Source organism: Oncorhynchus mykiss, chromosome 12 (genome assembly GCF_057628025.1).
Source record: "Oncorhynchus mykiss isolate SJ-2025 chromosome 12, ASM5762802v1, whole genome shotgun sequence".
NCBI classification, from domain to species: domain Eukaryota; kingdom Metazoa; phylum Chordata; class Actinopteri; order Salmoniformes; family Salmonidae; genus Oncorhynchus; species Oncorhynchus mykiss.
The window spans coordinates 33,432,501-33,450,191 of record NC_143033.1 but is presented as its reverse complement, the minus strand read 5'-3'; the positions used below and the strand labels follow the sequence as shown (position 1 = coordinate 33,450,191).

At 44.4% G+C, this 17,691-nt stretch overlaps 1 protein-coding gene across 15 annotated transcripts in view; it reads left to right on the top strand.

Moving 5' to 3' along the window:
* LOC110537471 (autism susceptibility gene 2 protein) overlaps window positions 1-17,691 on the top strand; it is a 488,828-nt gene that overhangs the window by 426,566 nt on the left and 44,571 nt on the right. For 11 of the 15 annotated variants that reach the window (XM_090192284.1, XM_090192285.1, XM_090192283.1 and 8 more), the window contains one exon: window positions 16,709-16,757. In XM_090192284.1, coding sequence (XP_090048410.1) covers window positions 16,709-16,757 — 49 coding nt within the window. Of the gene's footprint in view, window positions 1-14,573; window positions 15,448-16,708; window positions 16,758-17,691 lie in introns of those variants that run through there. The other 4 variants (XM_090192292.1, XM_090192289.1, XM_090192295.1 and 1 more) reach the window with 3 other exon arrangements.

The window sequence follows — 17,691 nt, the reverse complement described above, 5'->3', positions numbered from 1 at the left end:
ATAGCAGTGTCGTCATGCAAGCCAAGGAGTGCTCCAGGAAAAACATCATTCACTTTCTGTCTTTCAGATGCTGCTGTACAATGTTTATCTTTCATGTTATCCTAACCCTGTGAGTAGAGCATTTTAGGTTAGAGAACCCATCAAATCTCCCTGCATATTATTGCATGATAGAACATCGTATGATATTATTGTTGGTCCACCCAGCCAGCTCCGCGGCGGGCTTGCTAGTCTCCTCTGTGTCTCTCTGTGTCTTAGCCACCGTCAAATCGGCCTGGCACTCCGACCCAGCTGCTTTATCAGGTTTCCTGGAAGGATTATCCCTGAGCTCGCTCAATTGATATTGTCCCCCGATGCAGGGATTTGGGGGGATAGCGTGTGTGTGTGTGTGTGTGTGTGTGTGTGTGTGTGTGTGTGTGTGCGTGCGTGCGTGCGTGTGTGTGCGCGTGCGTGCGTGCATCCACAGCGATGTGTGTGAGGAGGTGCAGCTGTCTGGTCTCTCCCTGGGTGAGCGGAGGGAGCAGCGCAGGCTGTCCCTGTTTGCCAGTGTGAAATCCTCTTACAGACCCTGTCTGTCTGAGTTGGGCCGGGCGCGTGCAGCAGCAGTCCCAGATCCTCTTGTTGAGGCCATGTTAGTAAGCAGAGCGCATGCTAAGCCCAGCTGAGACAGCCCCTGATTATTGGACTTAGTGCTAAATGATGTGCCACTTGGCTCTTTGTGCTCGGTGCCAGCCCTCAGCCCAGCCCTACTGAGATCTGGACCTTAACAGACAGACATAGGAAAGCACACACACAAACACATAAAAGCTAGGCAGACTGGCTGGCAAACACTAATACATGCTCTCAAATTCACACACATCCTCTCCTATGCCCACTCCTCTCCACGGGTACTTTCAAATGCTAAACAGGACATAAACAGACTCTCATTCAACACAATGAACACTAAAGAAACATACACACTTATACAAAACTAATAGACATAGACATAGACACACATACACAGACACACACACTATGAGTGAGCAGAGAGAAGAGAACACACGGAGTACGTCTGTGCTTTGGGATCCTCCACTCAAATAACCCCAACGTGGTGAATGTCCTGTCTCTCTCAGCCTCTCTCTCAGCCTCTCTTTCAGCCTCTCCCTCAGCCTCTCTCTCAGCCTCTCTCTCAGCTTCTATCTCAGCCTCTCTCTCAGCCTCTCTCTCAGCTTCTCTCTCAGCCTCTCTCTCAGCCTCTCTCTCAGCCTCTCTCTCAGCTTCTCTCTCAGCTTCTCTCTCAGCCTCTCTCTCAGCCTCTCTCTCAGCCTCTCTCTCAGCCTCTCTCTCAGCTTCTCTCTCAGCCTCTCTCTCAGTCTCTCTCTCAGCCTCTCTCTCAGCTTCTCACTCAGTCTCTCTCTCAGCCTCTCTCTCAGCCTCTCTCTCAGCCTCTCTCTCAGCTTCTCTCTCAGCCTCTCTCTCAGCCTCTCTCCCAGCCTCTCTCTCAGCTTCTCTCTCAGCCTCTCTCTCAGCTTCTCTCTCAGCTTCTCTCTCAGCCTCTCTCTCAGTCTCTCTCTCAGACAGGGAGGGCATGCAGTGAGTGGGTCTCAGACTCACAATGTGGACATTTAGGTCTCCGGCTGGCTTGGTGTGAATTTGTGGAGGATAGCACGGAATGCAGGCCTGCCCGGCCCACAGAGCCCGCGGTCTGCCAGATGGAGGCCCCTCTCAAAGGCATCTCTATTACAGTCCAGAGCCCCAGACAACCAGGCCTTATGTCACGGTCACAGCGGAGGACATAGAGAGGGCTGGAGAGGCCAGAGTGTGCCAACACGATGCACCCTCATGGAAATGTACCGGCAGACGCCACACACACTCCCACTGACCCCATTGATAGTGCTTGATAGAAATGCGGATCAGTTGTAGTTGAATATTAAGTCTTATTACAGTGCTTTTACATATTTATTACATGATATCGTATTATGTGCAGAATACTCCATCATTAGGGCCAGTCGTTTTCCTGACCTTTTCCATATGACCTGACCAAGCCATTATACTGTACCTGGTGAACTTTGAATTAACTTGAATGAGGAAATGGCATCATTTGAAACCAGCTGTAGACGTGACAATGCTGACAAGTATGGCCGCCATTTATTTCCCACCATGTTTGCGTTTCCTGCAGCTTGCCTCACGCCTGCCCTCACATTGATAGTGACAGATAAAGCCCCTGTGATTTTGTGGAGCGTCAGGCTCTAGCTGGCTGCCTGATTACCATCCCCACCGATAACACTGCATGTTAATCATTGTAAACATGGTGTTGTCTCCGCCAGGGCTTTGACACACTTAGCTTATCTCTAATTGTTGTAATTGCTACAAGCATTTAACGAGATCGTCCCTTAGATATGCAAAAGCCCAAAGCCCAGAGACTGTCTGGGTACACAGAGCAGGAACAGAGTGTTTCTGTTTCCTCAGATCTATGGTAGCTACTGTGATGGGGTATACGATCGCTGCTCACTATCTAGCTAAAAGCACACATCCGATGAGAGGGGCTGGAGATGAGATGAGGCTCATGAAATATTGAAATGCAGAGAGCTTCAAAGTGGAGTGGAGGCTCCCTGCTTGTCCACAGACCTCCTATGGCCCTGCCCTCCCTGCCCCTCCACAAACACCCCACCATCATCCCTAGTCCCTGCCCCTCCACAAACACCCCACCATCATCCCTAGTCTCTGCCCCTCCACAAACAGCCCACCATCCTCCCTAGTCCCTGCCCCTCCACAAACACCCCACCATCCTCCCTAGTCCCTGACCCTCCACAAACACCCCACCATCCTCCCTAGTCCCTGCCCCTCCACAAACACCCCACCATCCTCCCTAGTCCCTGCCCACAAACACCCCACCATCCTCCCTAGTCCCTGCCCCACAAACACCCCACCATCCTCCCTAGTCCCTGCCCACAAACACCCCACCATCCTCCCTAGTCCCTGCCCCTCCACAAACACCCCACCATCCTCCCTAGTCCCTGCCCACAAACACCCCACCATCCTCCCTAGTCCCCGCCCCACAAACACCCCACCATCCTCCCTAGTCCCTGCCCCACAAACACCCCACCATCCTCCCTAGTCCCTGCCCACAAACACCCCACCATGTAGGTCACATCCATGGGCTCTGGCAGAGGAACTGCCTGTCTGCCTGTCTGCCTGTCTGCCTGCCACAAGGGGGATGGGACATTTTGTGGATTAAATCTCTCCCGCTTTTCTCTAACCTTCTCAAACACACACACATTCTTTCTCTTGTTCAGTCTCCCATGTTCTACCATTACCATAGGGGAGGTTGGGGCGGAGTTGCTATCCTACCCCTGTCTCTGTGGAGCTTGACATGCTAAAGCTTTCTGTCACACACAGAGGCTCAAATCTCTCCCTCCTCCCCCCTCCCCCTGACTCTCCACCCCCCAGCAGGGTGGCTACTGTAGGCAGAACAAGGCCTTTATTTAGTTCAGTCCTTGTGAAATGCAATTAGAAACCCCTCCTGGGCCAGTGGGTTGAGATGGGGGGGGGGGGGGGGGCGAGAGAGAGACTTCCCTGCTGTCTGTCACCCTGCTGGCTTTTGAAGTCTGGGCCCATCTTATGTCCCCCTAGACTAGAGAGACTATCATTAGGCCCCCACTCTGGAGCAGTTCAACACGACCTTAGAGTGGAGGAGGGAGGGAGAGAGAGGAAGGGAAGAGAGGTTTGGGCTGTAGTCTGTCTCAGTGCGTACCTGACAGAATGGTCTTGATGGAGTGTTTCAGTGGCACAATCCTCTGACCATATTTCTCCAGCCGGGCAGGCAGGCAGATTGCTCTGGGCTGCAGTCGGAAGTCCATCAGGGGTCAGACACATTTTAATACAGGTCTTCCTGGTGATTTCCTCAGTGCTTTCCTGACGTGATTCCTCTTAAAGACACAGCGGGGCAATTTCTCTCCCCCCTCGATTTCCCCTCCCCCTGGCTGTCTGGCTCTCTAATTTCTCTGTCTCTCTTCTCCCTGTCACTCTCTCCTCCTCCTGTTTCTCTCCCTCGTATTTCTCTCCCCATCTCTCCTCGCTCCCAGTGTGGTGCACAAGAAAGTAAAAAAAGTAAAAAATATCATCCCAGCCAAAGTAGCTCTGGGTTGAAATTAAGTCGTTGCTGATGTCTGTCGTGCCTCCGTGACTATGGAGATGATTAATGAGGACAATTAAAGCTAGGGTTTGATATTCAGAGTTTTTATTTATGGGTTTGTCTGGGGTGCATGGCTCCACTGCAAGACTTCTGAGACAACTGGAATCAGGTTGGAATATTGAGAGGATTTCCCTTATTTTCTATTGTAAAACAGCTGAAAGCTATCGCCTGGTTTTTAACACGGGATCCTCATGGAAGCCAACCTCAATATTACTGCAAACCAGATCAAACCAGTATCTGGACCAGCTTCATATGAAATTATTTGATCAGAAGGATAAGCAGTTGTTTTGCCAAAGTTTGCATGCTATATTGTGGTTCTCATGGCATTTACAGTTTCACTCTATGTCAGCCATGACAGTGAGCAGATAAGCGATCTCTAACCCCTTACCAACGCAAGGAAACATCAACAACACAGTCCTGTGTGTAGGCTTGGGCGGTATACCGTATGTACAGTATACCAGGGTATTTGGAAATAGCCACAGGATGGTTTTTCAATACAGTCAATACCGTTTAAACTATTTATTTGAAGTTGTTTTATAAATGTGAATATTTCTAACTACTTTTTAAGTAAATACCTGCGGTCATCTTGTGCAACATGTTAGGAGATAAAGAAGACTGCATTCTTCATTAACCTGTCACATCATTTTCCCGGTAGTACCCAGTCACGTGGTGTTTGTAGCACACAACGACTAGAGACCTTGTGAGTCTTGTGAGTCGCTCACTGTTGCGCAGCATGCGCCAGGTGATCTAATTACATTATAGAATTCACAACTAAATGTTTGCCAGCTAGATATTTTGTAACTATTAAGTTAACCGTCTAAAATATGCTAAATGCTCTGCATTTGTGGTTAGCTTCTTCCAAAATCAATTGTGCCCCTTGTGTTCAGTGCCGGTATAATTGAATATCCCGGTATGGCACAAGATCGATATAAAGGTATGGCAATCTGGATGCCGCCCAAAGTCTACCAGTGTGTGTATTTTGCATGTATGTTTGTGTACGTACACTCAGTCGCTGGTTTATTAGCTACACCACCCTTTTCACAAAAAATGTATCTCTCCTACAGACAGTGAGTCACGTGGCCATGGCTTGCTATATAAAGCAGGCAGACAGGCATCGAGACATTCAGTTACTGTTCGATTGAACGTTAGAATGGGCAAAACGAGTGACCTAAGCGGCTTTGAGCGTGGTATGATCGTCTGTGCTTGGTGCGTCGGATACAGTATCTCAGAAAAGCTCACTCTCCTGGGATTTTCACGCACGAGTGTCTAGAGTTTACAGAGATTGGTGCTACAAAGAAAAAACATCCAGTCAGTGGCAGTCCTGTGGGCAAAAACAGCTCGTTGATGAGAGAGATTGAAGGAAAAGGGAAAATATCATGCAAACTAACAGGCGGGCCACAAACAGGCAAATAACAGCACAGTACAACAGTGGTGTGTAGAATGGCATCTCGAAACGCACAACTCGTCAATCCTTGTCATGGATGCGCTATTGTAGGAGACGACCACAACGGGTTCCACTCCTATCAGCTAAAAACAAGAAGAAGTGGCTCAAGTAGGCACTCAATCATCAATACTGGACAATCGAGGAGTGGAAAAACATTGTCTGGTCCGAAGAAGCCCGGTTCTTGTTGCGCCATGCTGATGGCAGAGTCAGGATTTGGCGTAAGCAGCATGGGTCCGTGGCCCCATCCTGCTTGGTGTCAACGGTACAGGCTGGTGGCGGTAGTGTACTGGTGTGGGGAATGTTTTCCTGGCACACGTTAGGTCTCTTGATACCAATTGAGTCACGATAGAACGCCATGCCCCGAATAATTCAGGATGTTCTGGAGGTAAAGGGGGGTACGACCCCCTACTAGATGGGTGTACCTAATAAACTGTCCACTGAGTGTATATGAGTGTGTACAAATGTGTTTGTACAAATGTACAAATGTGTTTGTGTGTGTGCAATAGAGTGGTACTCAATGTTGGTCTGCTTGATGGGGAGGGAGGGATTGACTGGCCTGAAATGACCGGCGGCATGGCAGCTGACGCTCTGTGGCATGTCTAGAATTTTGACAAAAGGGCCTCCCTCCTGTTCCCATTTCTACTCCGACTGGGAATAAGGCAAAGAAATGCATTAAGGATGTAACCCAAGCGTTTGAGGAGGGAAGGTTAGCCTAAACCAATTTCCTTGTCCTCGTTTGTTTTGAAAGCAGAGTCCCTGGGAAGGGGACAGAGGACTGATGGCTCGAGGGCCAGGCAGTAAAGTGGCTCTGCTCATGCTAACAGACCAGTGCTTATGTACTGCTATGTCAACTCTCAGTGATTATTGACCTCCTAGATGGAGATAAGGTCTAACATTATCCATCCCCATTCGCCTAGTGGTCCAACCGACGGCCCGGGCCTGGTTCCTGAAAGCAGACTGGGAGAGATAGCAGACCAGATTACACCAGTTGCTCTATAGGCTCTTTACTTTATAGGTCGAACACCAGGAAGAAATACTTTACGCTTCACTTAGTGACATATGATGTGAGTTTCATATCTCTTAGCTCAAGGAAACATATTACCGTAGAGAAAAAACGATCTGCTACTTTTCAATTCCCGTTGTCCTAGTAGGCTATGTCAGACAGATGCTTCCCTCCCTCTGTCTTGTGTCTGCCTTAATATTCAAAAACTACCAATCCCTCTTGTGTGATAAAGGCAGGTTTAAATCAGTGTGAAAGATGTGTGAAATATGGCTCATCTTTTTGTCTCGTGTGTGTGTGTCATCTCCCCATTAATGCAGGCAACGAGTGACAGATGAATATATGTCTGGCTACGTGTCTGAGGAATTGGGAAGAAAGGCGCTGTCGCTTTCAGAGCTGCTTGTCGGGAGGGGGCAAGATTAGAAGCAGTTGTCATTGGCAGGCTAGTGCAGGCTCAGGCTCACTGAGATAAGGCTGGATGTAATGACTGTAAAAAGCATCCTCACCTCGCTTTTTGAAAGCACAGAAAAGAGACGGTAGATGATTTTTGATTCTGGTGTGTATTTGTGCATGTATTTGATTGCAGGATGTTCCATGGCATGTGGGGGTAGTCTACCTATTTTGCAGTCAGATAGAATATCAGGCCATGAATCTTATTGAGAATGGTGCAAATAATTCATGTCTTTTTTAAGTGTTTTATAAGCATGTGCTTATTAAAACCTGTGTCCTTGCCACTTCTCTCCATACCCTCTGGCAATCCACACTGTCCATAGTAGACTTCTATACTACCCATAGTAGACTTCTCTCCATACCCTCTGGCAATCCACACTGTCCATAGTAGACTTCTCTCCATACCCTCTGGCAATCCACACTGTTCATAGTAGACTTCTCTCCATACCCTCTGGCAATCCACACTGGCCATAGTAGACTTCTATACTACCCCTAGTAGACTTATATACTACCCATAGTAGACTTCTATACTACCCATAGTATACTTCTATACTACCCCTAGTAGACTTCTATACTGCCCCTAGTATACTTCTATACTACCCATAGTAGACTTCTATACTACCCATTGTAGACTTCTATACTACCCATAGTAGACTTCTATGCTACCCATAATAGACTTCTATACTACCCATAATAGACTTCTATACTACCCATAATATACTTCTACGCTACCCATAATAGACTTCTATACTACCCATAGTAGACTTCTATACTACCCATAGTATACTTCTATAATACCCCTAGTAGACTTCTATACTACCCATAGTAGACTTCTATACTACCCCTAGTAGACTTCTATACTGCCCCTAGTAGACGTCTATACTACCCATAGTAGACTTCTATACTACCCCTAGTAGACTTCTATACTGCCCCTAGTAGACTTCTATACTACCCATAGTAGACGTCTATACTACCCATAGTATACTTCTATACTACCCCTAGTAGACTTCTATACTACCCCTAGTAGACTTATATACTACCCATAGTAGACTTCTATACTACCCATAGTAGACTTCTATACTACCCCTGGTAGACTTCTATACTACCCATAGTAGACTTCTATACTACCCCTAGTAGACTTCTATACTACCCATAGTATACTTCTATACTACCCATAGTAGACTTCAATACTACCCATAGTATACTTCCTGACTACCCATAGTAGACTTCTATACTACCCATAGTAGACTTCTATACTTCCCCTAGTAGACTTCTATACTGCCCATAGTAGACTTCTATACTACCCCTAGTAGACTTCTATACTGCCCATAGTAGACTTCTATACTACCCCTAGTATACTTCTATACTACCCATAGTATACTTCTATACTACCCCTAGTAGACTTCTATACTGCCCATAGTAGACTTCTATACTACCCATAGTAGACTTCAATACTACCCATAGTATACTTCCTGACTACCCATAGTAGACTTCTATACTACCCATAGTAGACTTCTATACTACCCCTAGTAGACTTCTATACTGCCCATAGTAGACTTCTATACTACCCCTAGTAGATGTCTATACTACCCATAGTAGACTTCTATACTACCCATAGTAGACTACCCATAGTAGACTTCTATACTACCCCTGGTAGACTTCTATACTACCCATAGTAGACTTCTATACTACCCCTAGTAGACTTCTATACTACCCATAGTATACTTCTATACTACCCCTAGTAGACTTCTATTCTACCCATAGTAGACTTCTATACTACCCCTAGTAGACGTCTATATTCCCCCTAGTAGACTTCTATACTGCCCATAGTAGACTTCTATACTGCCCATAGTAGACTTCCATACTGCCCATAGTAGACTTCTATACTGCCCATAGTAGACTTCTATACTACCCCTAGTAGACTTCTATACTGCCCATAGTATACTTCTATACTACCCATAGTAGACTTCTATACTACCCATAGTAGACTTCCATACTGCCCATAGTAGACTTCTATACTACCCCTAGTAGACTTCTATACTGCCCATAGTAGACTTCTATACTACCCCTAGTATACTTCTATACTACCCATAGTATACTTCTATACTAGCCCTAGTAGACTTCTATACTGCCCATAGTAGACTTCTATACTACCCATAGTAGACTTCAATACTACCCATAGTATACTTCCTGACTACCCATAGTAGACTTCTATACTACCCATAGTAGACTTCTATACTACCCCTAGTAGACTTCTATACTGCCCATAGTAGACTTCTATACTACCCCTGGTAGACTTCTATACTACCCATAGTAGACTTCTATACTACCCCTAGTAGACTTCTATACTACCCATAGTATACTTCTATACTACCCCTAGTAGACTTCTATTCTACCCATAGTAGACTTCTATACTACCCCTAGTAGACTTCTATACTACCCCTAGTAGACTTCTATACTGCCCATAGTAGACTTCTATACTGCCCATAGTAGACTTCCATACTGCCCATAGTAGACTTCTATACTGCCCATAGTAGACTTCTATACTGCGCCCATAGTAGACTTCTATACTACCCCTAGTAGACTTCTATACTACCCCTAGTAGACTTCTATACTGCCCATAGTAGACTTCTATACTACCCATAGTAGACTTCTATACTACCCATAGTAGACATCTTGTCTACGAAATACATTTAGTGCCTTCAGAAAGTATTCACACCCCTTGACTTTTTCCACATGTTGTTACAGTGAGATTAAAATGGTTTGAATTGTAATTTTTTTGTCAACGATCTACAAAAAATACTCTGGTATGTCAAAGTGGATGAAAAATTATAACATTTAGAAAACATTTTTGAAAAATAAAACACTAATATATCTTGATTAGATTAGTATTCAACCCCCTAAGTCAATACATGTTAGAATCACCTTTGGCAGCGACTACAGCTGTGAGTCTTTCTGGGTAAGTCTCTAAGAGAAACATTTGCCCATTATTCTTTTCAAAATGCTTCAAGCTCTGTCAAATTGGTTGTTGATAATTGCTTGACAACCATTTTCAGGTCTTTCCATAGATTTTCCAGCAGATTTAAGTCAAACTCTAACTCGACCACTTAAGAACATTCCTGTCTTCTTGGTAAGCAACTCCAGTGTAGATTTGGCCTTGTGATTTAGGTTATTGTCCTGCTGAAAGGTGAATTCATCTCCCAGTGTCTGGTGGATACCGACTGAACCAGGTTTTCCTCTAGGATTTAGCCTGTGCTTAGCTTCATTCCGTTTCTTTTGTATCCTAAAAAACTCACCAGTCCTGAACAATTACAAGCATACACATAACATGATGCAGCTATGCTTGAAAATATGAAGCGTGATACTCAGTAATGTGTAAATAACACTTTGTATTCAGGACAAAAAGTTAATTGGACACATTTTTGACAGTATTTCTTTAGACCCTTCTTGCAATTAGGAAGCATGTTTTGGAATATTTTTATTCTGTACAATCTTCCTTCTTTTCACTCTGTCAATTAGGTTAGTATTGTGGAGTAACTACAATGTTGTTGATCCATCCTCAGTTTTCTATCACAGCCATTAAACTGTATACCTCTGATTCTTCTCCCCGACGGTTCTTCATCTTCACAGCCCGGCCATTGTTAACTGCTTGTTCCATGTCAACCTGCCTGGAACCTCTCTATATTTATATATCTATCTATCTGTCTCAGGAGAAAGCTGCTATTCTCCTCATTTCATCAAGACACGTTTCCTTTTATTGCCTCACCTCATCCTCCTCATCCACCCCGGGAAGTCTTGTGAGCCCTATCTAAGAGCTTTTAACGTATTACACCTGTTACACTTGTCGGTAATATTTTAAATGAGGGGAGGTTTTTCCCGTAATGGTAGGAAGGTTCATGAAAAAGAGAGCCAGTCTCCTGTGATTGCAATCTAGGGAAAAAAATAGTTCCTGTCGAATTAAACCGCCATTGCGGAGGTTGGCAAAATTCTCTTCTGGATGCTTTGAAGCAAAGGATCACGGCCCAAAAAATTGAATTAAAGATGAAACATTTTTAGCGGAGAGAAAGGGCTGATGGTGTATAGACAGAATTTACAGGCACAGACACCAATTACTGGCATACATAACAAAACTCCAGACGTTATATTTGATCTCCAGTCTCTGGCAACGGCATCAAGTGCTTTTCCATAGAAAAGTGCCACTTTATATTCTTTTCTTGGCTGCGGCATTACAGCATGCACAGCTTTTTTTTCTCATTTCTGTTCGTCTCAGTCAGCGTTTCATTTGAATTAAAAAGGAATGTGCAGTGAGAGATCCGGATGTAGATTGTCTGGTGGTTGAGCTGGAATCACAGACCTGAGGTTTCTCTTAAATTTGATAATGAGGCCTCCCGAGTGGTGCAGTGTTCTAAGGCTCTGCCACTAGAGATTCTGAGTTTGAGTCCAGGTTCTGTCGCAGCCGGCCGTGACCAGGAGACCCATGGGGCGGCGCACAATTGGCCCAGCGTCGTCCGGGTTAGGAGAGGGTTTGGCCGACAGGGATGTCCTTGTCACATCGCGTACTAGCGACTCCTGTGGCGGGCCGGGCGCAGTGCATGCTGACACGGTCGCCAGGTGTACGGTGTTTCCTACGACACATTGGTGCGACTGGGTTAAGTGGGCATTGTGTGAAGAAGCAGTGCGGCTTGGTTGGGTTGTGTTTCGGAGGACGCACGGCTCTCGACCTTCACCTCTCCTGAGGCCGTACGGGAGTTGCAGCGATGAGACAAGACTGTAACTATGATTTGGATACCACAAATTTGTGGAGAAAAAGGGGTACTAACAAAAATAAATAAATAGATTTGATAATGACTGTTAAGGACAATAAATACTGATTCGTTGATGGCTTCTGTTCCTCAACTGGTGCAACAACAGGCAGCCATGTTTGTTTGTTGCATAAAGTGGTATAAATATTCAGTGCATCATACACACCTTTGTTTTTACCAACAAAACAGCACAATGCCATGTAGTTACTTGGAATGTCTTGCAATTACTATGTAATAACATGTGACTATCCAGTACTATAACTAATTTGAAACATAATTTGTCCAGTTGTTTTTAGCATTTGGAATAAGCTAAACTGCATGCTATTTACTCATTGTTGCATACTATAAAGCATTCCAGGTCCACCTCATGAAGCTGGTTGAGAGAAAGCCAAGAGTGTGCAAAGTTGTCATCAAGGCAACTTTGAAGAATTTCAAATATAAAATATATTTCAATTTGTTTAAAAGTTTTTGGGTTACTACATGATTTCATGTGTTATTTCATTTTATTTTTATTATACAACGTAGAAAATATCAAAAAAATAAAGAAAAACCCTTGAATGAGTAGATGTGTCCAAACATAAAACTGGTACTGTATATTCATTAAATCAAATAGCCTAGTACACACAACAAAAATGTTCAGATGTTCAAATCAAAAGGCATGTGGACAGGCCGATGCATCGCAAATTCAGGACCGCTGGACAGCAACATAATACACCAAAGCACTGATCATTGGGAACAAGATCAGAGTGACTGCTAAGGCATTATCCATAAATTAAATGATTAAATAGGTAGCCTAGCCTACCTAGCCTACAATCTATATGTTTAAATTAAAAGGCCTGATTAACTTGACATCAATAACTCAGCCACATCCCAAGTCCCCGATGCCAACACATTCAGAAATCAGAAGATGGTTTAGTAATTAGGTTCAAGGTTCTGACAAAGGCCAAGAGAACAAGAAACACTTCAGTGAGAAAACAGAAATACACTTTGTGTAAAAAAAAAAATACTAGTTTTGTTGTTTGTCTACCTGAACAGAACTAGGGCCTATCTCTCGCAGCCCACCTCTTCCAATACATCGTGGAAAAGTGTGCATCGAATTCTACTGGGTGAAGAGCCGAAATGAGTATAACATCCTGGCATTTAAACCATACTTGATTTTCAAGGTGTTGCATACTATTAAACATTCTATTTTCACATACTGAGAATGCGTCATGCTTGAAATGCAGTTTCCCGCTATTCGTTGATTTTGGTAGTGCATCCCCATATATAATTGATTGGTTGTTGTCAAAGCCGAAATGAGTGTGACATCCGGGCATTTAAAGTATACTCGATTTCCTAAATGTTGCATACTATTCAACTTTCTTTTTTTCTGCATACTCAAACAGCCTACTATTTAGGACCAAGTATGGGTAATCGGACACGGACACTTAGATTTTTTTCTCCTTTTCTTCTTCCCAATATGGAAGCTGCTTGATGTTCAAAGCAGACACTTGTCAACATGGCTTCATCATATATTAGACATGGGCCCACTGACAATCAAGATGGGGCCCCTAACCCATTGCACACTTTATACTGGAGATCAAGGTGGGCCCCTAACCCAATGAACACTTTGTAATGGAGAGCTGTGTTCTTCGCGGGACCATTGTGTGATGAAGTTTAGCTCTCTGGGGCCCGGGGGCCCGGGCAGTATGGCTTTGAATGGTCTCCTGGGGCCTCAGCCAGCCACGTCTCCCTGCTGATAGTCATCTATCTGGCCATGAGATCCAATGTCCTTGTATATAGAGCACTAGGTGCATGGGGTTATAACACTCGGCCATTCTGTCTGTCTGTGTCTGTCTGTGTCTGTCTGTCGCTATCTTTCTCTTTCTCCCACTGCTTCTTTCTCCAGCACATACAGTAGGGTAGAGGGATGGATTAGCACCCTGCAGCAATGAGTTAAGTCTGTTTTCTGCTCTGTGGGGGCTGGGTGCTGTAGGGAGAGAGAAAGAGATCCCATCCTCCCTCCAATGTGACTCCATTGTTGATCCATTGACCTCCCAGACAGTGGGTTAATGCTGATTAGCCGAGGCTAGGACACGGGAACGTGCGATTGAAGGGATTTTCCAGGAACGCCCAGCATTAGTTGGAGATTGCAGGATTGTTTTGGTCTGGAGTGTCCGTGGTCCGCCAGATTAGTGAGATGGATCAGATAAGACGAGGGGTGCTTTCTCTCTCGCTCTCTCTTTCTCCTTCCAAGCAATAGCCCCATCAGAAATGTGCTTAATAATAGGGAGAATGCTAAAGCTGGTGATCCTCTTACAAATACAGATGGTTTGAACATGAGAAAATCTCTTGTCAATGTCTGCGTTTGAGCCCTGGATCAGGTTTGATTAAGTGGGCACCATAGGTGAGCATGGATGGATCCCTGTCTATCGCCATGGTTGGCCCAGTAGCTGGTGTGGGTATGTGACCTCCTCCAGGACAGTAGAGTGGTGGTTATTCCAACAGGAAGAGAACGGCTGTGAGCTCTGAGGAGGTGCACTGCTGCTTATAAAGAGTGTTTTGTTTTCCTCCCCTCACGGTTGCAGCACCCTACTGGGAAAATCATTAGCCGCTGACATCATCTCACACTGTTGACAGTGAAAGAATATCATTCTAGTCTCAGGCCCTCCCCCTTCCCTCCCGTCTCTTGCTTTCTCTCCCTCTCTCGTTCTGGAAATGCTAAGCAGTTTATCTGAGCTCCATTTACGCAAATACGCACGACTGTCCCGAGCAGCGCGGGGTCTTTGGAACAGTATTCGGACACTCGGAAGCAGAAAACACACGTGTGTTTGTGTTCGGGAGAGAAGTCGAACCCAAGTCAGGTTAGAATCAGGAAGTGGGAGGACCCGATCGTTGAGCGAGGATCGCTGGGGCAGCCGTTGGATGAATGGGAGTTTGTCTGATGCTTGGAGCGGATGAGGAGAGGCTCTGTCGGCGACGGAACCGTCAGCAACCACAGGACATACGCTTTTACCAGCTGAACATATAATGAATGTGGAGTCCCCTTTTGGCTCAAGGTGATTCTAAGTGTGATTTTGTCTCCCTCTTTCGCAACAGAGGAAATTGGTCTGCGCTTTGTTGGATTTTTTTGCTCTGTAGGAGCGAGCTGTCGACTCTCTTGTGGTGTCTGTGGACGCAGCCTCTTTACGCGTCCAGATACACATTCTCCCAAGGATCCTGTCTATTCGAATCTCGGATATTTTCAATACATGAATATTGCGAAATAGATTTGTATTCCACCCTGAACTGGAGACGAAACGCACTTAACGGGATTTAGCGACCCAGAGTTGTTGCTGATGCTTTTGCTGGCAAGACACGTCTTCCTTTGTCCGAGAGGAACGGTAGCTTTTTATGCGCTTCTCGTCTCTCGTTGGAATTGTCTTGGAAAGGGCTTCTCTTTTCGCATGGCTGTCATCAATTAAAACGGAGTTGAATTCGCCCCGTTTGTGGATTACATTATTCGACGAGCAGAATGTAAAACGGGGCCGTATTTTCTAGACCACGAAAGTCATATATTTGACTTGTTATTTTCCTTCTTGCCAGTTTCGCCACATCAAAGGTATGCGCGTCGCGTTTCTTTATTCACGTAGTCTACCTTATTATGAATTAGCCTGTTTGGTTATTAGTTTATGCATATTAACGACGAATTATGTGTATTATCAATAGGTTTTATTGAACATAATAAAATGTGTAATATCTGTGTGGCTATTGCAGCATTTCGTTTTATAGGCTACTAATAAACATATTCATAATAACGCAAATGTGTAATATTCCTATGTGGAAAAGGCTGCTTTTACCGTTATGAATGGTGTTTATCTGTATATTTGCTGTGTGCAAAAGGGAAATATCCAAACTGAATGTGCTTCAATCAAGTCTGTCTATTTCAATCTGCCGTCATACTCTTTGATATGCTACTCTCGTTTTAATTTGTGGAATTACGAGATAAAATTATATTTTATGGAATGGCAAAACCTTTTTTCTGTTTTCCATGCACCTACACATTTTAATTCGGATGAGTAGATATACTGAAATGCCTATCTCTTACCATGGAGTGTACTGCACCCTAAGCAAATTAATATTTAAATGTTTCTGGCTTCAGCAGGGTCGTATCATGTGAGTATAGAAAATAATTGATAGGCTTTAGCCAATGTGATATATGTGGCATTTGTGCAATTCTCATACCGTTACTATTGGAGCCCGTGCCACTGTCCATTTGCAGAGAAGCTGTGGAGTCTTCATTTTCTGTGATAATGTCTTCTGAATTGTTTTGAATTGGGCTCATTGTCAAATTCACTTCCCGCGACTAATATCTAATATATAAACGAGCATCTTTCAATAGGCTACTGTCTTCTGGTTTTATACTTCTCTGCGACAAAAAGTGAAAACGCTATGAATGTGACATTTTAAACTAGTGGGTTCAATCTATTATTCCCTAGTAGACTCATCCATGGCACGCATATATTGGTAGGGATTGTAACAGGTCGGTCTTTCACCTTATTCGTGGTATTGAATTAGCCAACGCCTCCTCGACAGCACATTCTCACCTAAAAACACGTTAATTGTCTAATACTGTGTAAATGCTTAGCACTGAATGTTTGCACAATAACATAGCAATGTTAATGTACGCCCTGCCACACCGGGCTCGAGATGAAATGTGCTGTTGTGTCATGGACCAACAGTGCCATCAAGTGGCCGTGATGTGCAGTGCGGAATGTTTTGCTCCCGTTAGATGGATGGTACATATGGCCTGTTGGGTCTTTGACTATGAAGTCCACATGTTTAAGAAGATGTGCTAATGATATCGTCTTTCTCTCACACAGGGCTCTGATGCCAGCTCAGAGAAATTCTTCAGCACTGCTGCAGTTAAAGGTATGAGTTCTTATGTGTTTTATGTTGCAATATTATATAATGGCAAAATTATTTTCATTTGACAGAATCATAATGTGTTTCATTGTTTATTATTATTAGGACATTGGCTGGTCATTGTAATTCTGCATTGGCTCAGTGTATGAGAGCCGAGAGAGGCATGCCGTTGCAGCCTATTTGTATATCAACCAGAACCAGAGCTTGGTAATGCATTTCAGGCAAAAAAGCTTCCATTTGCAGTGCAGCTCTGTGTAACACAGGTGTGAAATATCAATCTGTGTTCGCTCACGTCTAGACGTGACTGAAAATCCATTAAGGGTGGTCTATTAAATGGAATCGAATTGGATACAGTGTGATGAATGAGAAAATCCATATTAGTTACTCACTCAAATAAACACCATGCGGAGTTTTGATATGCCAAAATATATTTTACTAGTTCTTTTAGTGGGAAATACATTGAAAATGAAATAATAAACACAAAAATCTATTTTGAAGCATAAATGAGAATTCTGGAAGAAAAAAACACAGAGTAATAATCATTGAGGTGTACATTTAACGTCCCGTATCACAGAGCATTGAGAAGCAGTGTTAGTTAACATGCCAGGAGGAGGGTTAGTGTTGTATTGTATAGGAGCCAGAGGAGGAGGAACCAGGAAGTGCTAATTCAGTAGGAAATGAAGTCAGAAGGAGGGCCTGGCATCTGTTTATGACCTCATTATCACGTCACTAATTTGCTGTTAAAAGCAGCCAGCCCCATTTTCTACGTCCAGATAATGTGTTGAATGGACATTCCTCTGTAATGGTGGGTTACTATCGGCTTTGATGGGGGCGGAGGGGGGAGTGTTAGGGGAGAGGAGGGGCTGGAAAAACAGGGGTTATGACCCCTTCAGAGAGCAGGAGAAAGAGGTGCTGATTGGTGCAGATAGGTTGTTGTTTC